This window comes from Chiloscyllium plagiosum, unplaced genomic scaffold (assembly GCF_037043375.1).
Source record: "Chiloscyllium plagiosum isolate Xiang-an unplaced genomic scaffold, Cpla_swu_hap1 HiC_scaffold_16, whole genome shotgun sequence".
NCBI classification, from domain to species: Eukaryota; Metazoa; Chordata; class Chondrichthyes; order Orectolobiformes; family Hemiscylliidae; genus Chiloscyllium; species Chiloscyllium plagiosum.
The window spans coordinates 73,572,789-73,590,151 of NW_028270154.1; the positions used below are offsets into that span (position 1 = coordinate 73,572,789).

A 17,363-nucleotide genomic window follows, 5' to 3' on the forward strand; every position below is an offset into this window, starting at 1 on the left:
TCTCTCTTCTTCAACTGTCCTGTACTCTGCCGCAGTATTCTCCCCCCCCCCGCCCCGCCGATGTCCCAGTATTGCCCCCCATGTCAGTACACAACTCTCACTGTTCCAGTACATCACCCCCTTTGCTTTGCCAGTACACAACCCCCACTGTCCCAGTACTCCTCCCCACTGTCCCAGTAAATCCCCAGCTATCCCAGTACTCCCCCAGTATCCCACTACCCTCCGAGCTGTCCCAGTACTCCCCCCTGCTATCCCACTACCCCAACTGATCCAGTACCTGCCCCATCCCACTGCCCCCCAGCTGACCCATTACTTCCCCCACTATCCCACTAAGCCTCTAACTAACCCAGTACGCTCCCATTCCACTATCCCTCCCAGCGTCCCAGTACCCCCCGCTATCCCAGTACTCCCCCGTCCCAGTAGCCACCCCCCCTTCTCCAGTACCCCCAGCTGTCCCAGTAGGCTCCCCGCTGTCTCAGAACTCCCCCCAGCTGTCCCAGTACTCCTCCTGCTATCCCAGTAACCCCCCCATATCCCAGTACTCACCCTGCTATCACAGTGCACCCCTACTATCCTAGTGGTCCCACCGCCATCCCAGTACCCCCAACCCGCTATCCCAGTACACCCACCCAACTATTCCAGTACTCCTTTGCTATCCCAGTAACTCTCCACGATCCCAGTATCCTCCCGCTATCCCAGTAGCCCCTCCACTGTCCCAGAACACTTCGCTGTCCCATTATGGGTGGCATGGTGGCTCGGTGGTTAGCACTGCTGCCTCACAGCGCCAGGGACCCGGGTTCAATTCCCACCTCGGGCAACTGTCTGTAGGGAGATTGCACATTCTCCCCGTGTCTGCGTGGGTTTTCCCCAGGTGCTCCGGTTTCCTCCAACAATCCGAGGATGTGCAGGTTAGGTGAATTGGCCATGCTAAATTGCCTATAGTGTTAGGTGCATTAGTCAGGGGTAAATGTGAGGGAATGGGTTGATCTTCAGAGGGTTGGTGTGGACTTGTTGGGCCGTATTGTAGTGAATCTAATCTAATTACACCACCCACTATCCAAGTAATCTCCTCCTCCTCCTCCGTTATCCCAGTACCAGCCTCCTCTGGCTGTCCCAGTATCCCTCCTGCTATCCCAGTACTCTCCCCACTTTCACAATATCCCCCTGCTATCCCAGTACCCCTCCCCAAGTTGTGCCAGTACTCCCCCTACTATCCCCAGTACTCCTCCCCCAGTTGTCCCAGTATCCCCCGCTATCCCAGTAGCCCCTCCCCCAGTTGTCCCAATACTCCTCCCTGCTGTACCATATTCCACACCCCCCCACCCCCCCGCTAACCCATACTCCGCCCCCCCACCAACCCATACTCACCCCCGCACCCTCCCCCGCTAACTCATACTCACCCCCAACCCCGCTGTTCCAGGAGACAGTGACCGCCCCCTCCTCCCCGCCGGACGTGGAAGATGGCGGCGTCTGAGGCTCAGGTGAGTGATCGTGTCGGTGGTGACGGCGGGTGAGGAGGGGAATGCCTGACTCTGCAGGCTCCTAATCCGTGGATTTGGATTATGGATATGGATATGGATATGGATATGGATATGGATTGGGAAAGGGGAGAGGACTCGGTCTCCGCTTCAGGTCCCCGGCTCCAACAGATCTTTTTAAATTCGGCGCCACGGTTTCCAGGGCAACCGAGGTCCGGCCCTCAGGCTCCACCACCCAAAAACAAGCAAAATTAAACGTCAAAGAAAACTAACCTAGTGTAAACTCCTTCTTACTGGGGGTGGGGTAATAATAGTCCCGAACTGAATAAAGGCCCGAATTCACGTTCTGAAGAAGGATAACTGGACCCGAAACATTATCTCTGTTTTATCTCCAGACCTGCTGATTTTCGGCAACAATTTCTGTTTTTGCTTCAGATTCCCAGAAGCTGCAGTTTTTTACCCCCTCTATAGTAAACTCAGTCAAACTGCCACAATGTGAAGTCTCGGTCATTGACGTGTAAACTCATTGCTAGTGACACTAAAACTCCTTCTCTGTAAATGTAAATCACCCTATACTGTAGACTCAGTGAGAGTAAAGTTCCCACAATTTGAAGACCTGCAATTGATGTGTAATCTCACTGTCAATACATTAACCAGCGCAAAACTCATGCATTATAAACTCACTGGCCGTGAGAGTAAAACACTGTGTACACTGCCAGGTTAAACTCAAGTGAAACTCCTGCTGTGTAAAGTTTGCAGACAACAACAAAATAAGTGGTGAGACAAGTGGTGAGAATGACACGAACAGTATCCAGATGGATATGGATAGGTTACATGAGTGGGCAAAAGCTTGGCAGGTGAAATATAATGTGGGAAATGTGAGGTTATGCATTTTGGTAGGAAAAATAGAAGGGTTGAATATTATTTAAATGGAGAAAGACTGAAGAAAGCTACAGAATGGAGGGATTTGGGAGTTCTTCATCCATGAACCACAAAAGGTGAGCGTTAGTCAGACCACAGTTGGATTACTGTGAACAGTTTTGTGCCCCTCATCTAAGTAGAGATATACTGGCATTGGAGGCGATCCAAAAATGGGTCATTATGCCTAAACCAGATATGGAATAGTGTCTTATAAGGACTGGTTGAATAGATTGAGTCAGTATTTGTTCAAAATAGGTGTTTAGGAGGTGACCCCATTGAAACATCAGATTCTTAGAGGATTTGACACAGTAGATGTGGAAAAGTTGTTTTGCCTTGTGGGAGGATCTAGGATGGAAGGCATAATATCAGAAAAAGGATTTGCATATTTAAGGTAGGGATGAAGAGGTATTTCTTCTCGCAGAAGGTAGTGAATGTATGGGATTCTTTACTACAAAGGGCTGTTGAGTATATGTAATTAAATATATTCAAGATCTAGATGGACAGATTTGTTTTTTATTAGTAAAGAAATCAAGATTTATGGGGAAAAGGCAGGAATGTAGAGTTGAGATTATCAAATCAGCCGTGATTTCATCGAAAAGCAGAGCAGACTGGTCTGAATGACCTATTTCTCCTCCTATTTTATTGTGAGAGTTATTTTCCCACAGAATAAACTCAGTCAGTGAGAACTAACCTTCAGCAGTGTAAAATCAGTCAGAGAGCGTGCGACACTTGAGTGCAAATTCCCTATCAGTGAGTGTAACACCCATGCAGTGAAATGTCAGTCTGAGAGCACTAAACTCCTATAATGTAAACTCACTTAATGAAAGTAAAATTCCTACATTGTAAACTCAGTCACAGAGCACACAACATGCACAGTGTAATGTCAGTTAGTAACAGTAAAATCCTGTCAGTGAGAGAATAAACTCCTATAGTGTAAACTTCCATCAGTGGGAAATAAACTCCTCCATTGTTAATGCTGTCAGTGAGAGACTAATCTCCCACGGTGTAAACTCCCCGTCAGTGAGAGAATAAACTCCCATAGTCTAACCTCTCAATCAGAGAATAAAATCCCGCAGTGTAAACTCCCCATCAGTGAGAGAATAAACTCCAGTAGTGTAATCTCCCTGTCAGTGAGAGAGTGAACTGCCGCTGTGTAAACTCCGTCAATGTAAACACTCAGTGAGAGAATAAACTCTGATGCGAGTCAGGTTCCTGCAGTGTAAACTTATGTCTGTGAAATGAAAATTCCTGAAGGTAAAGTCCTGTCAGAGAGAACAAAAGTCACAAAATATTGTCTCAAAGTTAAAAATCACACCATACCAGGTTATAGTCCAACAGATTTATTTGGAAGTACTTTCAAAGCGCTGCTCCTTCATTAAGTAGCTGTGGAGCAGGGTCATACGATACAGAATTTCAGTTAGTGACAGTATCACACTATACTCAGTCACTGAGAATAAAACAGTGTAAAACTTCCTGACAATGAGAATTAATCTTCCAAAGTGTAAATTCAGATAGTGAGAGTTAAACTTCCACTGTGTGAACTCATTCAACGTGAGTAGAGCTCCTGCAGTAAACTGAATCAGTGAGAATAAAACTCCGACCATGTAAAGTCAATCAGAGAGAACAAAACTCCCACAGTGAACACTCCCTGACACTAAGATTTGAAATGCTGTAGTATAAACTTAGTCTGTGAGAATTTATCTAAATTCCCTGTCAGTGATAAGGAACTTCATGCACTTTAAACTCAGAGAGTAAAATCCCACAGTGTTAACTTCCTTTAGGAACAAATTACTGCAGATGCTGTTGCTGGAAGACAACAAATGCTGGAGATCACAGTGGGTCAGACAGCATCAATGGAGAGAGAGCAAACTAACATTTCGAGTCTAGATGACTCTTCATCAGAGCTGAAGTAAGTGTGGAGGGGACAGCATTTAGGCTATAGTTTGGGCAGGTAACTGGGGGCGCTGCAGGTAGTGGGTGTAGAGTGCCGGTGAAGGAAAGATGTTGATAGTTCAGCTTAAGTGATTGGAATGTGAGAATGGTAGAGCAATAGAAAGAGACCTTTCTGTAGCTGGTCATTTTAACACAGCATCCTGCTTGTATGCTCACATGTCTGTCAGAGAGATGTACAACATGGAAACAGACCCTTCGGTCCAACTCATTCATGCCGACTAGCTCTCCGAACCTAATCTAGTCCCATTTGCGAGCACTTGGCCCATATCCCTCTCAACCTTTCCTATTCATATATCCACCCCGATGCCTTTTAAATGTTAATTTAAACTTCCAGTCTCCACCATTTCCTCTGGCAGCTCATTCCATACACGCACCACCCTTTGCGTAAAAGGTTGCCCCTTATGTCCCTTTTAAATCTTTTCTCCCTAACCGCAAACCTATACTCTAGTTCTGGACTTCCCCAACACAGGAAAAGACCTTGTCTATTTATCCTATCTATGTCCCTCATGATTTTATAAACATCTATAAGATCACCCCTCAGCCTCTGATGCTCCAAGAAAAACTTCCTAACTGTGAGAATAAAACTACCAGTGTCAAACTTCAGTTAGTGGTTGTAATACTGCCATAGTGTGAACTCATTTGCCAGAGGATTAAGTGCCAGAGTGCAAACTTTGGTAATGAGAGTGAAACCCCTGTAGTGTTAACTTGGTGAGTGCGAGTAAAAGTTCAAAAGTGTAAACTCCCTGTCAATGAGATTAAAATATCCATAGCTCAGTCACTGAGAATGAAGCTGTCAGATTGTTAACTCGGTAAATGACAGTAAACTCCCAGATTGTAAATTCCCCATCAGTGATGTGTAAATTTCTGATTGAAATACCTCCATGAACTAAACTCCGTGTCACTGAAAGTAAAACTCTGGTTATATAAACTCCATCAGGGAAAGTAAAGCATTCACTTTCTGAACTGAGGCAGTGACAGTAAAATTCCACCACTGTAAATTCATTGTCAGTGAAAATGTGAAGTATCTCAGTGTAAATTCCCTGTTACTGTTAGATTCTTTAAATTTTTGTGTGCTATTTGCCTTCGTATCTAACTGTTTGGTAACAAAGTCTGCATTTTCATCCCGATCTATAAAAAGACATTTCTTCTGAATTCCTGTTCATATTTATTACTGACTATGATCTTCATCTGCTACAGTTTTTGTCCTTTCCCCAAGTGAAAACATAGGGCTGAAACTTGAATTTTTCACTAAATCCGAGCTGCATCGAGTTTTTTGGAGGGTTTGTTGCCATGAGGCCTAGCAATTATTCTTGCCCTTTCTTAACCAAACTTATTAATTGTCTGTGACATCCCTATGGCATCTCACACATCCAATTTCCACTCCATCTTACAGTTCCTGAAGCAGTTGTCACTCAACAGATATCCTAACGTTCACTCGCTTCATTTGTGCTCACACCGTCTTTTAAAATTCTGGATAAATACTGTCAGTCTGGAGCTGCATTGTCTGGTTCCTGACATTTGCCCTGGACATAGCAGACGGGGAAATTACTGGGTTTTTTGCAGGTTGTGGTGGTGGATTTGCCACAGCAGGATTTCATCATTCCCCAGGACCAGCTTTTGGAGGCCATGACACCAGACCATGCCACCTGGTATAAGGTTTCCACCTGGGATAAAGGACTTGCAGTCATCTGGAGGAATGCGGAGCTGTGTAGGAAAAAGGTCATTGTTTTTATCCATTCCTCTGGGGTAATGTCCACACCTTCTTTCCAATACCACATTCTCACTCTCCCTGCTATTGTACTCATCTCCCACCAACGCACATGATCTCTTACTCTCACTATTGTCTGCAACATTCCCCACTTACTCTCATCCACTCCAATATCCAATACCACTAACCCTGCATGCTGTCGGCATTGTCTTCTCTGTTGCTTGGGACACTTCTCCATCTGCTTCAAAAGTAACAGCTGCGCCAGACACTTTCTCCTCCTGTAATAGCTATCTCTCTCCCATTCCCTGAGGAAAACAGTCTACAGTAGGACAGAAACTATTCACTAATATCCTTCAGGGAAGGAAATCTGCCATCCTCACATGGTCTGGCCTACACGTGAGTTCAGATCCACAGCAATGTGATTGTCTCTCAACTGCCCTCTGAAATGGTCTAGCAAGCTACTCAGTTCAAAGGCAACTGGGGATGGGCAATAAATGCTGGCCAGCCAGTGATGCCCATATCCTACGAGTGAATAAAATAAAAGAAACAGTTAAGACAGGTGATGTGCTGCTTGTCATTTGGCTTCTCACCCTTATGGGGAGAGCATTCTGATTCTAAGTGGTCTGAACTGTATCAAGAGCTGCCCTTGACTTCGAGTGCCAGGGTCCCTTGAGCGAAGGCTTGACTTCACTGTTACCAGCTGACTACAATGGACACCAGCTCCATAGTCAAGAAAGCCCAGCAGCATCTCTGCTTTCTGTGCAGGCTGAGGAAAGCCCACCTCCCACCACCACTCCTCACCACATTCTACAGAGGGTTCATTGAGAGTATCCTGAGATGCTGCATTCCTGCCTGGTTCAGGAATTGCACCTTCTTGGATCATACGATCCTACAATGGAGAGTGCGGACAGCTGAGAAGATCACTGGGGACTCTCTTCCCTCCATTACAGACATTTACACCGCATGCTGCATCCGAAAGACTGAGAGCATTGTGGAAGACCCCAAACACCCCTCAATCAAACTTTTCTCCCTCCTGCCATTTGGCAGATGATATTAGAGCATTTGGTTTCTCATGGCCAGACTGTACAACAGTCCACAAGCTATCAGGTTCCTTAACATGATATGATCAGACTCTTGTTGAAACTTTATTGCTGGAACAGCACAGCAGGTCAGGCAGCATCCAGGGAACAGGAGATTCGACGTTTCGGGCACAGGCCCTTCTTCAGGAATGAGCAGAGAGTGTTCAGCAGGAGAAGATAAAAGGTAGGGAGGAGGGACTTGGAGGAGGGGTGTTGGAAATGTGATAGGTGGAAAGAGGTCAAGGTGAGGGTGATAGGTCGGAGTAGGATGGAGGCGGAGAGGTCAAGAAGAAGACTGCAGGTCAGGAAGGCGGTGCCGGGCTGGAGGGATCCAGCTGAGACAAGGTGGGGGGAGGGGGGATGAAGAAACTGGTGAAGTCCAAGTTCATCCCCTGCGGTTGGAGGGTTCCCAGTCGGAAGATAAGACGCTCCTCCTCCGACCGTCGGGTTGTTGTGGTTTGGCGGTGGATGAGTCCAATGACCTGCATATCCTCGGTGGAGTGGGAGGGGGAGTTGAAATGCTGTGCTACAGGTTGGTTGGGTTGGTTCGTCCGGGTGGCCCAGAGGTGCTCTCTGAATCGCTCCGCAAGTAGGCGGCCTGTCTCCCTGTGGTGAAAGGGTTAAAATTATGTCCCAATACATGTGTGAATCTAACCTGAATGGAGGTGTTGCTTAGTCCCGTGTGAATCTTATTACACACCTCCCCGTGTGAATATCAGCTGGAAAAGTCTCCAGTTCGGTGAGTCTGCTCCGGGGTTACGTTTAACCGCCGAGCGTGGGTTGTTGGCAACCGCTCTACGAGAACTGACGGCTCCCAGTTCCGGTAACATGTAGAGTGAGTATAAGCCAGACCCGGGAGTCTGCTCCGGGGTTACGTTTAACCGCCGAGCGTGGGTTGTTGGCAACCGCTCTACGAGAACTGACGGCTCCCAGTTCCGGTAACATGTAGAGTGAGTATAAGCCAGACCCGGGAGTCTGCTCCCGGGTTACGTTTAACCGCCGAGCGTGGGTTGTTGGCAACCGCTCTACGAGAACTGACGGCTCCCAGTTCCGGTAACATGTAGAGTGAGTATAAGCCAGACCCGGGAGTCTGCTCCGGGGTTACGTTTAACCGCCGAGCGTGGGTTGTTGGCAACCGCTCTACGAGAACTGACGGCTCCCAGTTCCGGTAACATGTAGAGTGAGTATAAGCCAGACCCGGGAGTCTGCTCCGGGGTTACGTTTAACCGCCGAGCGTGGGTTGTTGGCAACCGCTCTACGAGAACTGACGGCTCCCAGTTCCGGTAACATGTAGAGTGAGTATAAGCCAGACCCGTTGTAAGTATGAGACCTGGTTGTGGCGACGCTGCGGGGAATAAAATGCTCATATTCTAGCAGACTCGCCTCTTGGTCGTTTGTTCTGTGTCAGACTACTCTCCTACGAACCTGACCTTGAGAATTTTTTAAAACACTCCCCAATATAGAGGAGGCCACACCGGCTGCAGCGGATGCAGTAGATGATGTGGGTGGAGGTGCAGGTGAATCTGTGGCGGATATGGAAGTTTCCTTTGGGGCCTTGGAGAGAAGTGAGGGGGGAGGTGTGGGCGCAAGTGTTGCACCTCCTGCGGTTACAAGGGAAGGTGCCGGGAGTGGAGGTTGGGTCGGTGGGGGGTGTGGATCTGACAAGGGAGTTGCGGAGGGAGTGGTCTCTACGGAAAGCTGATAGGGGAGGGGAGGGAAATATATCCTTGGTGTTGGGGTCTGTTTGGAGGTGGCGGAAGTGACGGCGGATGATGCGCTGTACATGGAGATTGGTGGGGTGGTAGGTGAGGACCAGTGGGGTTCTGTCCTGGTGGCGGTTGGAGGGGCGGGGCTCAAGGGCGGAGGAGCGGGAAGTGGAGGAGATGCGGTGGATGATCAGACTCTTTCCCATCTGAAATTCTTTGAACAACTTTGAATTGCTACTAAAAAAAATGCCTATTAATTATCATTCTTTTACACTGTAACTTATGTGTTTTGCACTTCTTATGCACTTTCTGTTGTGTATGATTGTGCTGTCCATGTAGCACCCCCAGTTCTGGAGGAGTGCTGTCAAGTCTTTACTGTATCAGTTGTATATGGTAGAAATGACAAATAAAAAGCTACTCTACTCTGCTCTATGACAGACTTCCTGGCTTTATGTCCACTCTAAGCAGCAAGACAACACAGCAGGAATATGAAGAAGGGTTTATGCCCGAAATGTCGATTCTCCTGCTCCTCAGATGCTGCCGAACCTGCTGTGCTTTTACAGCACACTCTCGACTCTGATCTCCAGCATCTGCAGTCCTCACTTTCTCCCAGCAGGAATATTAGCCAAGTATCTCTGTCTTATGTGCAAACTCAAAAAGGCTAGGGAAGGCAATGCAAGGCAGGAATGATGTGAATATCCAGGTAGGTTCAGTGTGACTGCTACAACAGCAAGTGAAGCGGAGGTGCATCATGTTCCAGGCCATGAGCTGGGTTTTGTCCCTGTGTGCAGTGTCCTTGCTGCAGCATTACAATGATAGTTGCAGATGCAGTCTTTGGTACAGTACTGAAATACAAATATTTCAATTGATAAGTGAAATGGAGAGATGCCATCAGGGTTCTTGGGGCTGGCACATGTTGGATGTCATTGTCTGTGGATGTGGGATGCATGATAGCGCCCCTCAGTAATAGTGGGGTGTTCAATTTCAAGCCTTCAGCATTTTAACTTTCATAATTTCTGTTATGGGTCCATGATTCTGGGCTGATGCGGTGGTAGCTTGTGTGCACTTATGAAATTAGCTTTTGCAAATGTGATAGCAGATTTTAAATAGAATGGACATTGGAAAAATAATTAATATTTTGCCAGTAAACGTTTCAAGAGAAAGTGGATGTATGACAATGTGTAGATAAAAATAAGCTGGTCTTCTGCTGAAGCTATGGGAACACCATTTCTTGAAAGTTATTATCAGTGAGCTGTTAATAAGATATACGATTGCAGAGTGAAATTAATTAGAAATCCATTTGTGTATATGGAACTGTATTCAAGAGCAGTTTGTATAGTGGCAGTGCCACTGGACTAGTAATCCATAATGGCAAGCTCATGTTTTGGGGACACATACTCAAATCCCACCATGGCAATTGGTGAAATTTGAATTTAATGAAAATTTGGAATAAAAAACTAGCCTAATGGTGACCACTGTCAATTAATATAAAAACAGCTATCTGGTTCACCTGTGTCCTTCAGGAGAGGAGATAAGTCATTCTTATCTGGTCTTGCCTACACATGCCTCTACACACTCAGCAATGTGGTTGACGATTAACTAGTTTTTGAAATGGCTGAGCATGCTACTCAGTTAGGGCAATTGAAAATAGGCAATAAATACCAGAGACAGTTACATTCCATGAATGAATAAAAAAAAATGGTGAGTCTGTCTGTGAGAGATTTAGTCTGTCTGATGTTGCAAGACTTGCGCCCACACCTCCCCCCTCACCTCCCTCCAAGGCCCCAAAGGAAACTTCCATATCCGCCACAGATTCACCTGTACCTCCACACATATCATCTATTGCATCCTTTGCACCCGATGTGGCCTCCTCTATATTGGGGAGACGGGCCGCCTACTTGCGGAGCGTTTCAGGGAACACCTCTGGGACACCCGGACCAACCAACCCAACCACCCTGTAGCTCAACATTTCAATTCCCCCTCCCACTCCACCAAGGATATGCAGGTCTTTGGACTCCTCCATCGTCAGACCACAGCGAAACGACGGTTGGAGGAAGAACGCCTCCTCTTCCGGCTAGGAACCCTCCAACCACAAGGGATGAACTCGGATTTCACCAGTTTCCTCATTTCCCCTCCCCCCAGCCTGTCTCAGTCAAATCCATCAAATTCAGCACCGCCTTCCTAACCTGCAATCTTCTTCCCGACCTCTCCGCCCCCACCCCAGTCTGACCTATCACCCTCACCTTGACCTCTTTCCACCTATCACATTTCCGACGCCCCTCCCCCAAGTCCCTCCTCCCTATCTTTTATCTTAGCCTGCTGGACAAACTTTCCTCATTCCTGAAGAAGGGCTAATGCCCGAAACGTCGATTCTCCTGTTCCCTAGATGCTGCCTGACCTGCTGCGCTTTTCCAGCAACACATTTCCATCCCTGATGTTGCAATGACTGAGTTCAATGTTATTTGCCAAATTTTACCAAGCTGGAATTCGATGAAATTAATTTCAATGGTTGGGAAGATTACAGGAAGAATTGAATGCAGCTCTTTGCTGAAAGGTGTATTGTAATTCTTCAGCACTTAACAGTTAATTGGGGAACCATGTAAGATGAATAAGCGCAATCTGTTGAAGGGAGTTGTAGCAATACTCATGCTGATGAACAGGCTGTTTAAGCCAGAGTTTGCGTTGGCTGTTTTCAGGAAAAAAGTCAGTTGGTTCCACTCTTTCAGAAATCTTTGTAATTTTTCTCATTTGAGTATCTTTGCATTTCCTTTTAGAAAGTTGCTATTCAATTTGTATTTACCACCTGACACAGCAATGTGGTCCAAATTAACTCATTGCCTGAGATGTAAATTTTGCAGGGCAACAGGGCGAATAGAAATTAAGTGAATTGCTGGAAGGTGGTGTTGATGTGCTGGATTGAATGGTCTCTTCCTGTGCAGTAATTTTTTGAGGATTCTATAAAATCCTAACCACTTGCTCTGTAATTTATTTTCTTTCAAATCACCTCTTGATCTTTCAGCTATCGGAAACCATTTCTCTTTATTCACTATCTAAATTCTACATGATTTTAAAGATCTCTGTCAAATCTTCTCTAAGCTTTCGCTGTTCCAAGGAGAACAACCCCATCTTCTCTCATCTCTTCATGTGACTGCAATCCCTTGTTGCTGGACCGGTTTCCAATACTCCTCTTATGTGCTCACTATTATTGACAAAATATTTCAGTTAGGACCAAGCTGGATTTTGTTTTTAGTACATTTAGCATGCTTCTTGATTTTTGCATGCCATGGCTCATTTTGTAAAGTGCAGATTCCAATACAATTTATTAATCCTGTCACCTTAAAATATTTTAAAAAAAAGGGTAGAGATGGCTGGACATGGCCTCAGCTTGCTTTGATGCTGAGGATCTTTTGTAAAACAGTAAACAAAGATCATGCTGAAATACTGTGTGCAACTTTGGAAAAATGAATGTACCATGAAACAAAGTAGAGTAATGAGTGGAACCCATATCAAAGAAACTCTAGAGCAAAGCTTTAGCGTTTGCTGCAGAAATAAGGCATGTCTTTTGGCTTGGCTGTGGATAGTATATGACCAGTCACGATTGATGGACCTGGTCCAGTTGTCTAAAAAGTTGAAAACTTATAATGCACTTCATTAACCTCATAAAATGTGTACTTCTATTAGTTTAGTGGGAATAAATCTTTGAGTTGGATTTTATTTTAAGAAGCACATATGCAATTTGTTTCTCATCAGTTGTCTGCTCTGAAATATTAAGTACTGAAAGCATTCGTGTTTGTCAATGAATATAGTACCTGTTGTTTAGTGTATGCAAGAGTCATAATTTTTCCATTTTTTTATTCACATTCAGAATTTTTAAGACCTAGTTAATGTTACTAACTCACTGACACAGAAGTTCTAGAAAGGGTAGATTTTGCAGTTAGCTATGAGGTAACAATCAGTACATTTGAAGAAAGCTGCCCCCAAATATCTAGTGAACTGTGTGGTGTGGACTTCCTTTTTATTGTTAAGCCAAGGGGATCTCCTGGTGTCTAGCAACAGCAGTATCATTAAACAAGGTAAGTAAGCGGTCTCATTGAAACTTGCATAGACAGGGACCAGTAAATAACATGCACATTATTGTTTAAAATTAATTTTACAAAAGTTCAAATAAAGCTATACACATTGGAAGTTGAAATATCATGAACCCATTGTTTCTTTATTGTGAAATAATTCATTTTTTTCCTAATGAAGAATCACATTCCATAAATGTAAAATTAGTGTTTTTAGGGGCAGCGGGGTTTCGCAGTACAGGTACAGTAGTTGGTTGCATTTAGAATTGCCCACTTAGTATTGTTTCACTTTAACATTAGTGATTAGGTCTGGAAAGCTCATTGAACATTGCGTGTTTTTTTTATCACAGTATGTTACAGTACATGGCCAAATCAATTTTGGCATGATGTCTCCTCTGACTTGCAGCCTCTCCTGGTACTACAATACTGACCATGATCTGTTGTAGGAAACACTCTGCACACCCAGGCCTCAGACTGTTCGAGTTGTCGTCCACTCCACAGCATCCACCGAGAAGCCAACATCACCCTCAGGAGCCAGCCCACTCAGCCATAGCCATTCTGAAGTTTAACAGGCCCTTCCTCCCATGAGACACAGGTCTTTGATAGGACCAGACTCATTAGGTCTCTTGCAGCCCACAGGAAGCTGGAGGAGCATGCCTGGCAACCTCCCATCTCCTAGCAGGACTGAGCTTGGCAGCCCCTCCATGACCAGCAGGTGCTGATAGGATTGCGCAAGCAGCTCCTCATTCCTGGCCTTCAGAGACAAGCTTGTTGCTCCTCTAGTATGTGGGGTGGTGATAGTACTCTGTCCACTGTGATGGCAGTCGAAGTGGAGATGCCCTACTCCAACGTACAGCTCCACTGAGCAATGGCACGAATGGGCCTCAGATGGCATCAGTCAACAAGAGGGGTGCTTCAGACACCCAAAATGACAGCACTTGGCAGGAGCCAAAATGCAGTTAGGAAAGAGTGGCACTCCCAGAAGATGGCTCTGCTGCCCACCCCTCCCCATTCCTTTGAGAAGAAACCAGGAATAGTGGTTCTCCAGCTCCATTACAAGAGATAGTGTTAGTAGAATGTTACATTTTTCTTTTGGACAGGTATTTGTGATTTGTTGAATTTAATTTTGAATAATTTGTTTACCAATTTAGGAATTTTGTCATTTAAATTGTTCTATTTCAATATGGAGTATACAGGCATAATGTTTTTTTCTCTGCTAAGTAAGGCACTTCAGAACCTAACTGCACCTTTAACGGAATCAACGCTTTACCTAGAATCGTGATATTGTGAGACACAACCCAATTTTAAGTTTGGACACTGTAGTTATATTGAGAATGCTATTTAGTACCCAATAACAGCAAGGTAATGAGGCAAAACTTGATTGGAGGTTTTTAAAGTGCAACCAAAAGGAGAAACTCTTATCAGTTCACTGATTACTAGACAATCACTGTGGAAGCTTCTAAAGCATACCAAAGCACATTACTAAAGCAACATTTGGATTTCTAGATTTCACTGTGCAATTGTGGATGCCAGAAGTTGCTGTAAATTTCACAGAATAATGATAGCGAATGCTGATAGTTTCTCTGTTAACATGATGACCAAAACCGGCACTGGATCCATAAGTGCTTGAGTTGGAAACAATGCCAGAATTCCACACTGTATTGGATAGACAGATAATGAGAAATGATCTGGAAACAGGTTGGCAAATGTGATTTATTTCTGTCTGCTCGCCTGAAGGGTAAGCATGAACACAGGTTGTGCTGAATAGCCTGTTGTGACTGCTGGGTATGTATTTCTGTCTATTTACTGTCTATTAATTCATAGTCAGAGTTATACAGCATGGAAACTCATCCATGCTGACTTTATATGCTAAACTAATCTTCTCTCATTTGCCAGCATTTGACCCATACCCTTCTAAACCTTTCATATTCATAGACCAATCCAAATGCCTTTTAAATGTTGTAATTGTATCTGCCTCCATCACCTCCACCAGCAGCTTATTCCATACATGCACCACTATCTGCGTGAAAAAGTTGTCCTTCCGATCCCTTTTACATCTTTCCCCTCTCACCTTAAACATAGGCCCTCTAGTTTTGGATTCCCGTAGCCTGGGAAAAATACCTTGGCTTTTGTTCGCTTCACTGCTTTTCAGCCTTCAGATCGTCCACTTTGGATTGATTTGTTTTTGGCCAACTGTATCAAACTGTTAAATTTTTAACTGCCGAGATCTGGCAATGAATCCTGAGTCAATGTTGGGCCCATAAATAATTATTCGTGGGTTCTAAGAACTTCTTTGAAAAATCATCTCAGCATCTGAAATTGAGCTGAGCTGCACCAGATGGTGAAGTCTGGATTGTAAAATACTGGCTCTTTTATGTGTTGGAAAATGACTTTCTATCTAATAAATTTTATTGCTTTATTTAAAATATGTGGTATTTTTAAACAAATATGGTTAAATGCTGTCTTGGAATTGTTCTTATATATAGATATTATGTTATAAGTAGGAAGCTAGCTAACTGTGCTATCTGCAGAATTGTTATCTTATAAACCAGCAAGGTATTTGACCCTAATGCATTGTAAATAGTAATTTTCAGACTTAAATAAGGAAAGATGGTGACCATAGAATTCATTTCTAATCCTGGAAAGCTCCTATGCTCATCATTAAATACACCTTTGTTGAATTATCCCCTGGAATTTCCTGTCTTCTTTCTTCATTACTTAAAAAGAAATTCCCAACACTTTCTCTTCGATGTTGATTTCACTCTTTTCTTTCAACCTTGGCTTTTTAGTTTTTGCCATGCTCTTGTGATACTTCAAAATGTTTGGAAGATCTGTTACTGGTCTTTATGGATGTTTGAAAATTACTTTTAAAAATTTGTATCACTTTAAAAGATTCAAGTATAATTTTGGCTAATGATAAATACATGACTAAAACTGACCTTAGATCACAGATTATTTTAATCAAAGAATCACAGAGGGACAAGTCAGTCTGCAATCCAACAGGAAGAAGGATAACCCGATAGCAAGAACAGATCATCTTCATCTGTAAGCTTTGTTTCTGCAGACTAGGCTACAGAAATTTGTGACCTTTATTTGTTTTCAGAAAGCCATGAGAAGGAACACTTCCGGCTAGCCACACTTCGTATTCATTTTTTTTATTGATGTGATTTGATTTCTAGTAATCTTTTAGTACCTTAATGAAATGCTTTGTCTCAATAATCTATTTTTCATTGTCTCCATATCTGTGTTCATGAGGGAGTGATTTTTTTTTTAGATTACATTACAGTGTGGAAACAGGCCCTTCGGCCCAACAAGTCCACACCGACCCGCCGAAGCGAAACCCACCCATACCCCTACATTTACCCCTTATCTAACACTACGGGCAATTTAGTTTGGCCAATTCACCTGACCCTGCACATCTTTGTGACTGTGGGAGGAAACCGGAGCACCCGGAGGAAACCCCACGCAGACACGGGGAGAACGTGCAAACTCCACACAGTCAGTCGCCTGAGGCGGGAATTGAACCCGGGTCTCTGGCGCTGTGAGGCAGCAGTGCTAACCACTGTGCCACCGTGCCGCCCACTGAGTGTGTTCCAAAGTATCCATTTAGAGGTGTCATGTGAATATACATTACCCTTTCTTTTGACTCAGACTTCCCTGAAAGCCTGCTTGTTTATTAGTGAACCGAAACATTTAAAAACACTCCCTCTAAACTCATCTTGTTACAGGTAAGTGAGAGGAGAGGGCAAAGGAGAAAAGTTATCCAATCACCCCTCCATCTAGAACACTTGCTATCCTTGACCTGGAGGTATGCTCATAGGTAGTAAGCTAAATATAGAGACAGTGCAATAGATAAAGGGCAAAGTAAAAAGGCAGAAAGTGGAGACAGTCAGAATGGAGAGTTGGTGAGCTGAATTCCTGAGTACCAAGGAAGTGTTTAGGATTTCAGTCATAATTTCTTTCCTCAAGTGATTTAATGCCCAGATTGTTAACACTGCAAAGGTTAACGTGGTTCTAGTGGATCTGTGAAACCAGGGGAGTTAAGATTTTTCCAAAAGAAGTGTAAAATTTTATACAGAAGCTGCTGTTTCAAAGAATTGACCTTCCCTTGAAGGAAAGGGTCTGGGATTCTGCCCAAGGGGTTGCCAGTTATTTCTGTTGCATTTATATAGATTTTGATTTGTGTTAAATTTCCAAAAGGCAAAATCTTTCCTTTTTTTATTTGGGAGTCTTTCGGTAAATTTAATTCTTTTGCTTTACAGAAACTACACGGCTTGACATTAAAGGATAAATATCAATGCAAAAGCTGCTTTTAAAGATGCCTTTCTGCAAATATGAAATAGTATAAAATAATTTTTACAGAAATTAAGATTTATGTCCATTGCACAATTTCATGGCAAAAATGTTAGAACTGCTGTTCAAGATTCAGTCTTATATGTTCTTGATCTTAT

The 17,363-nt window shown here is 44.1% G+C and overlaps 1 protein-coding gene across 1 annotated transcript in view; it reads left to right on the forward strand.

Moving 5' to 3' along the window:
• Positions 1 to 1,460: 1,460 nt before the first annotated feature.
• LOC122556776 (ran-binding protein 17-like) overlaps positions 1,461 to 17,363 on the forward strand; it is a 1,080,295-nt gene continuing 1,064,392 nt past the window's right edge. Inside the window, exon 1 of the mRNA XM_043703926.2 lies at positions 1,461 to 1,481. Coding sequence (XP_043559861.2) covers positions 1,461 to 1,481 — 21 coding nt within the window. The remainder of the gene's footprint in view (positions 1,482 to 17,363) is intronic.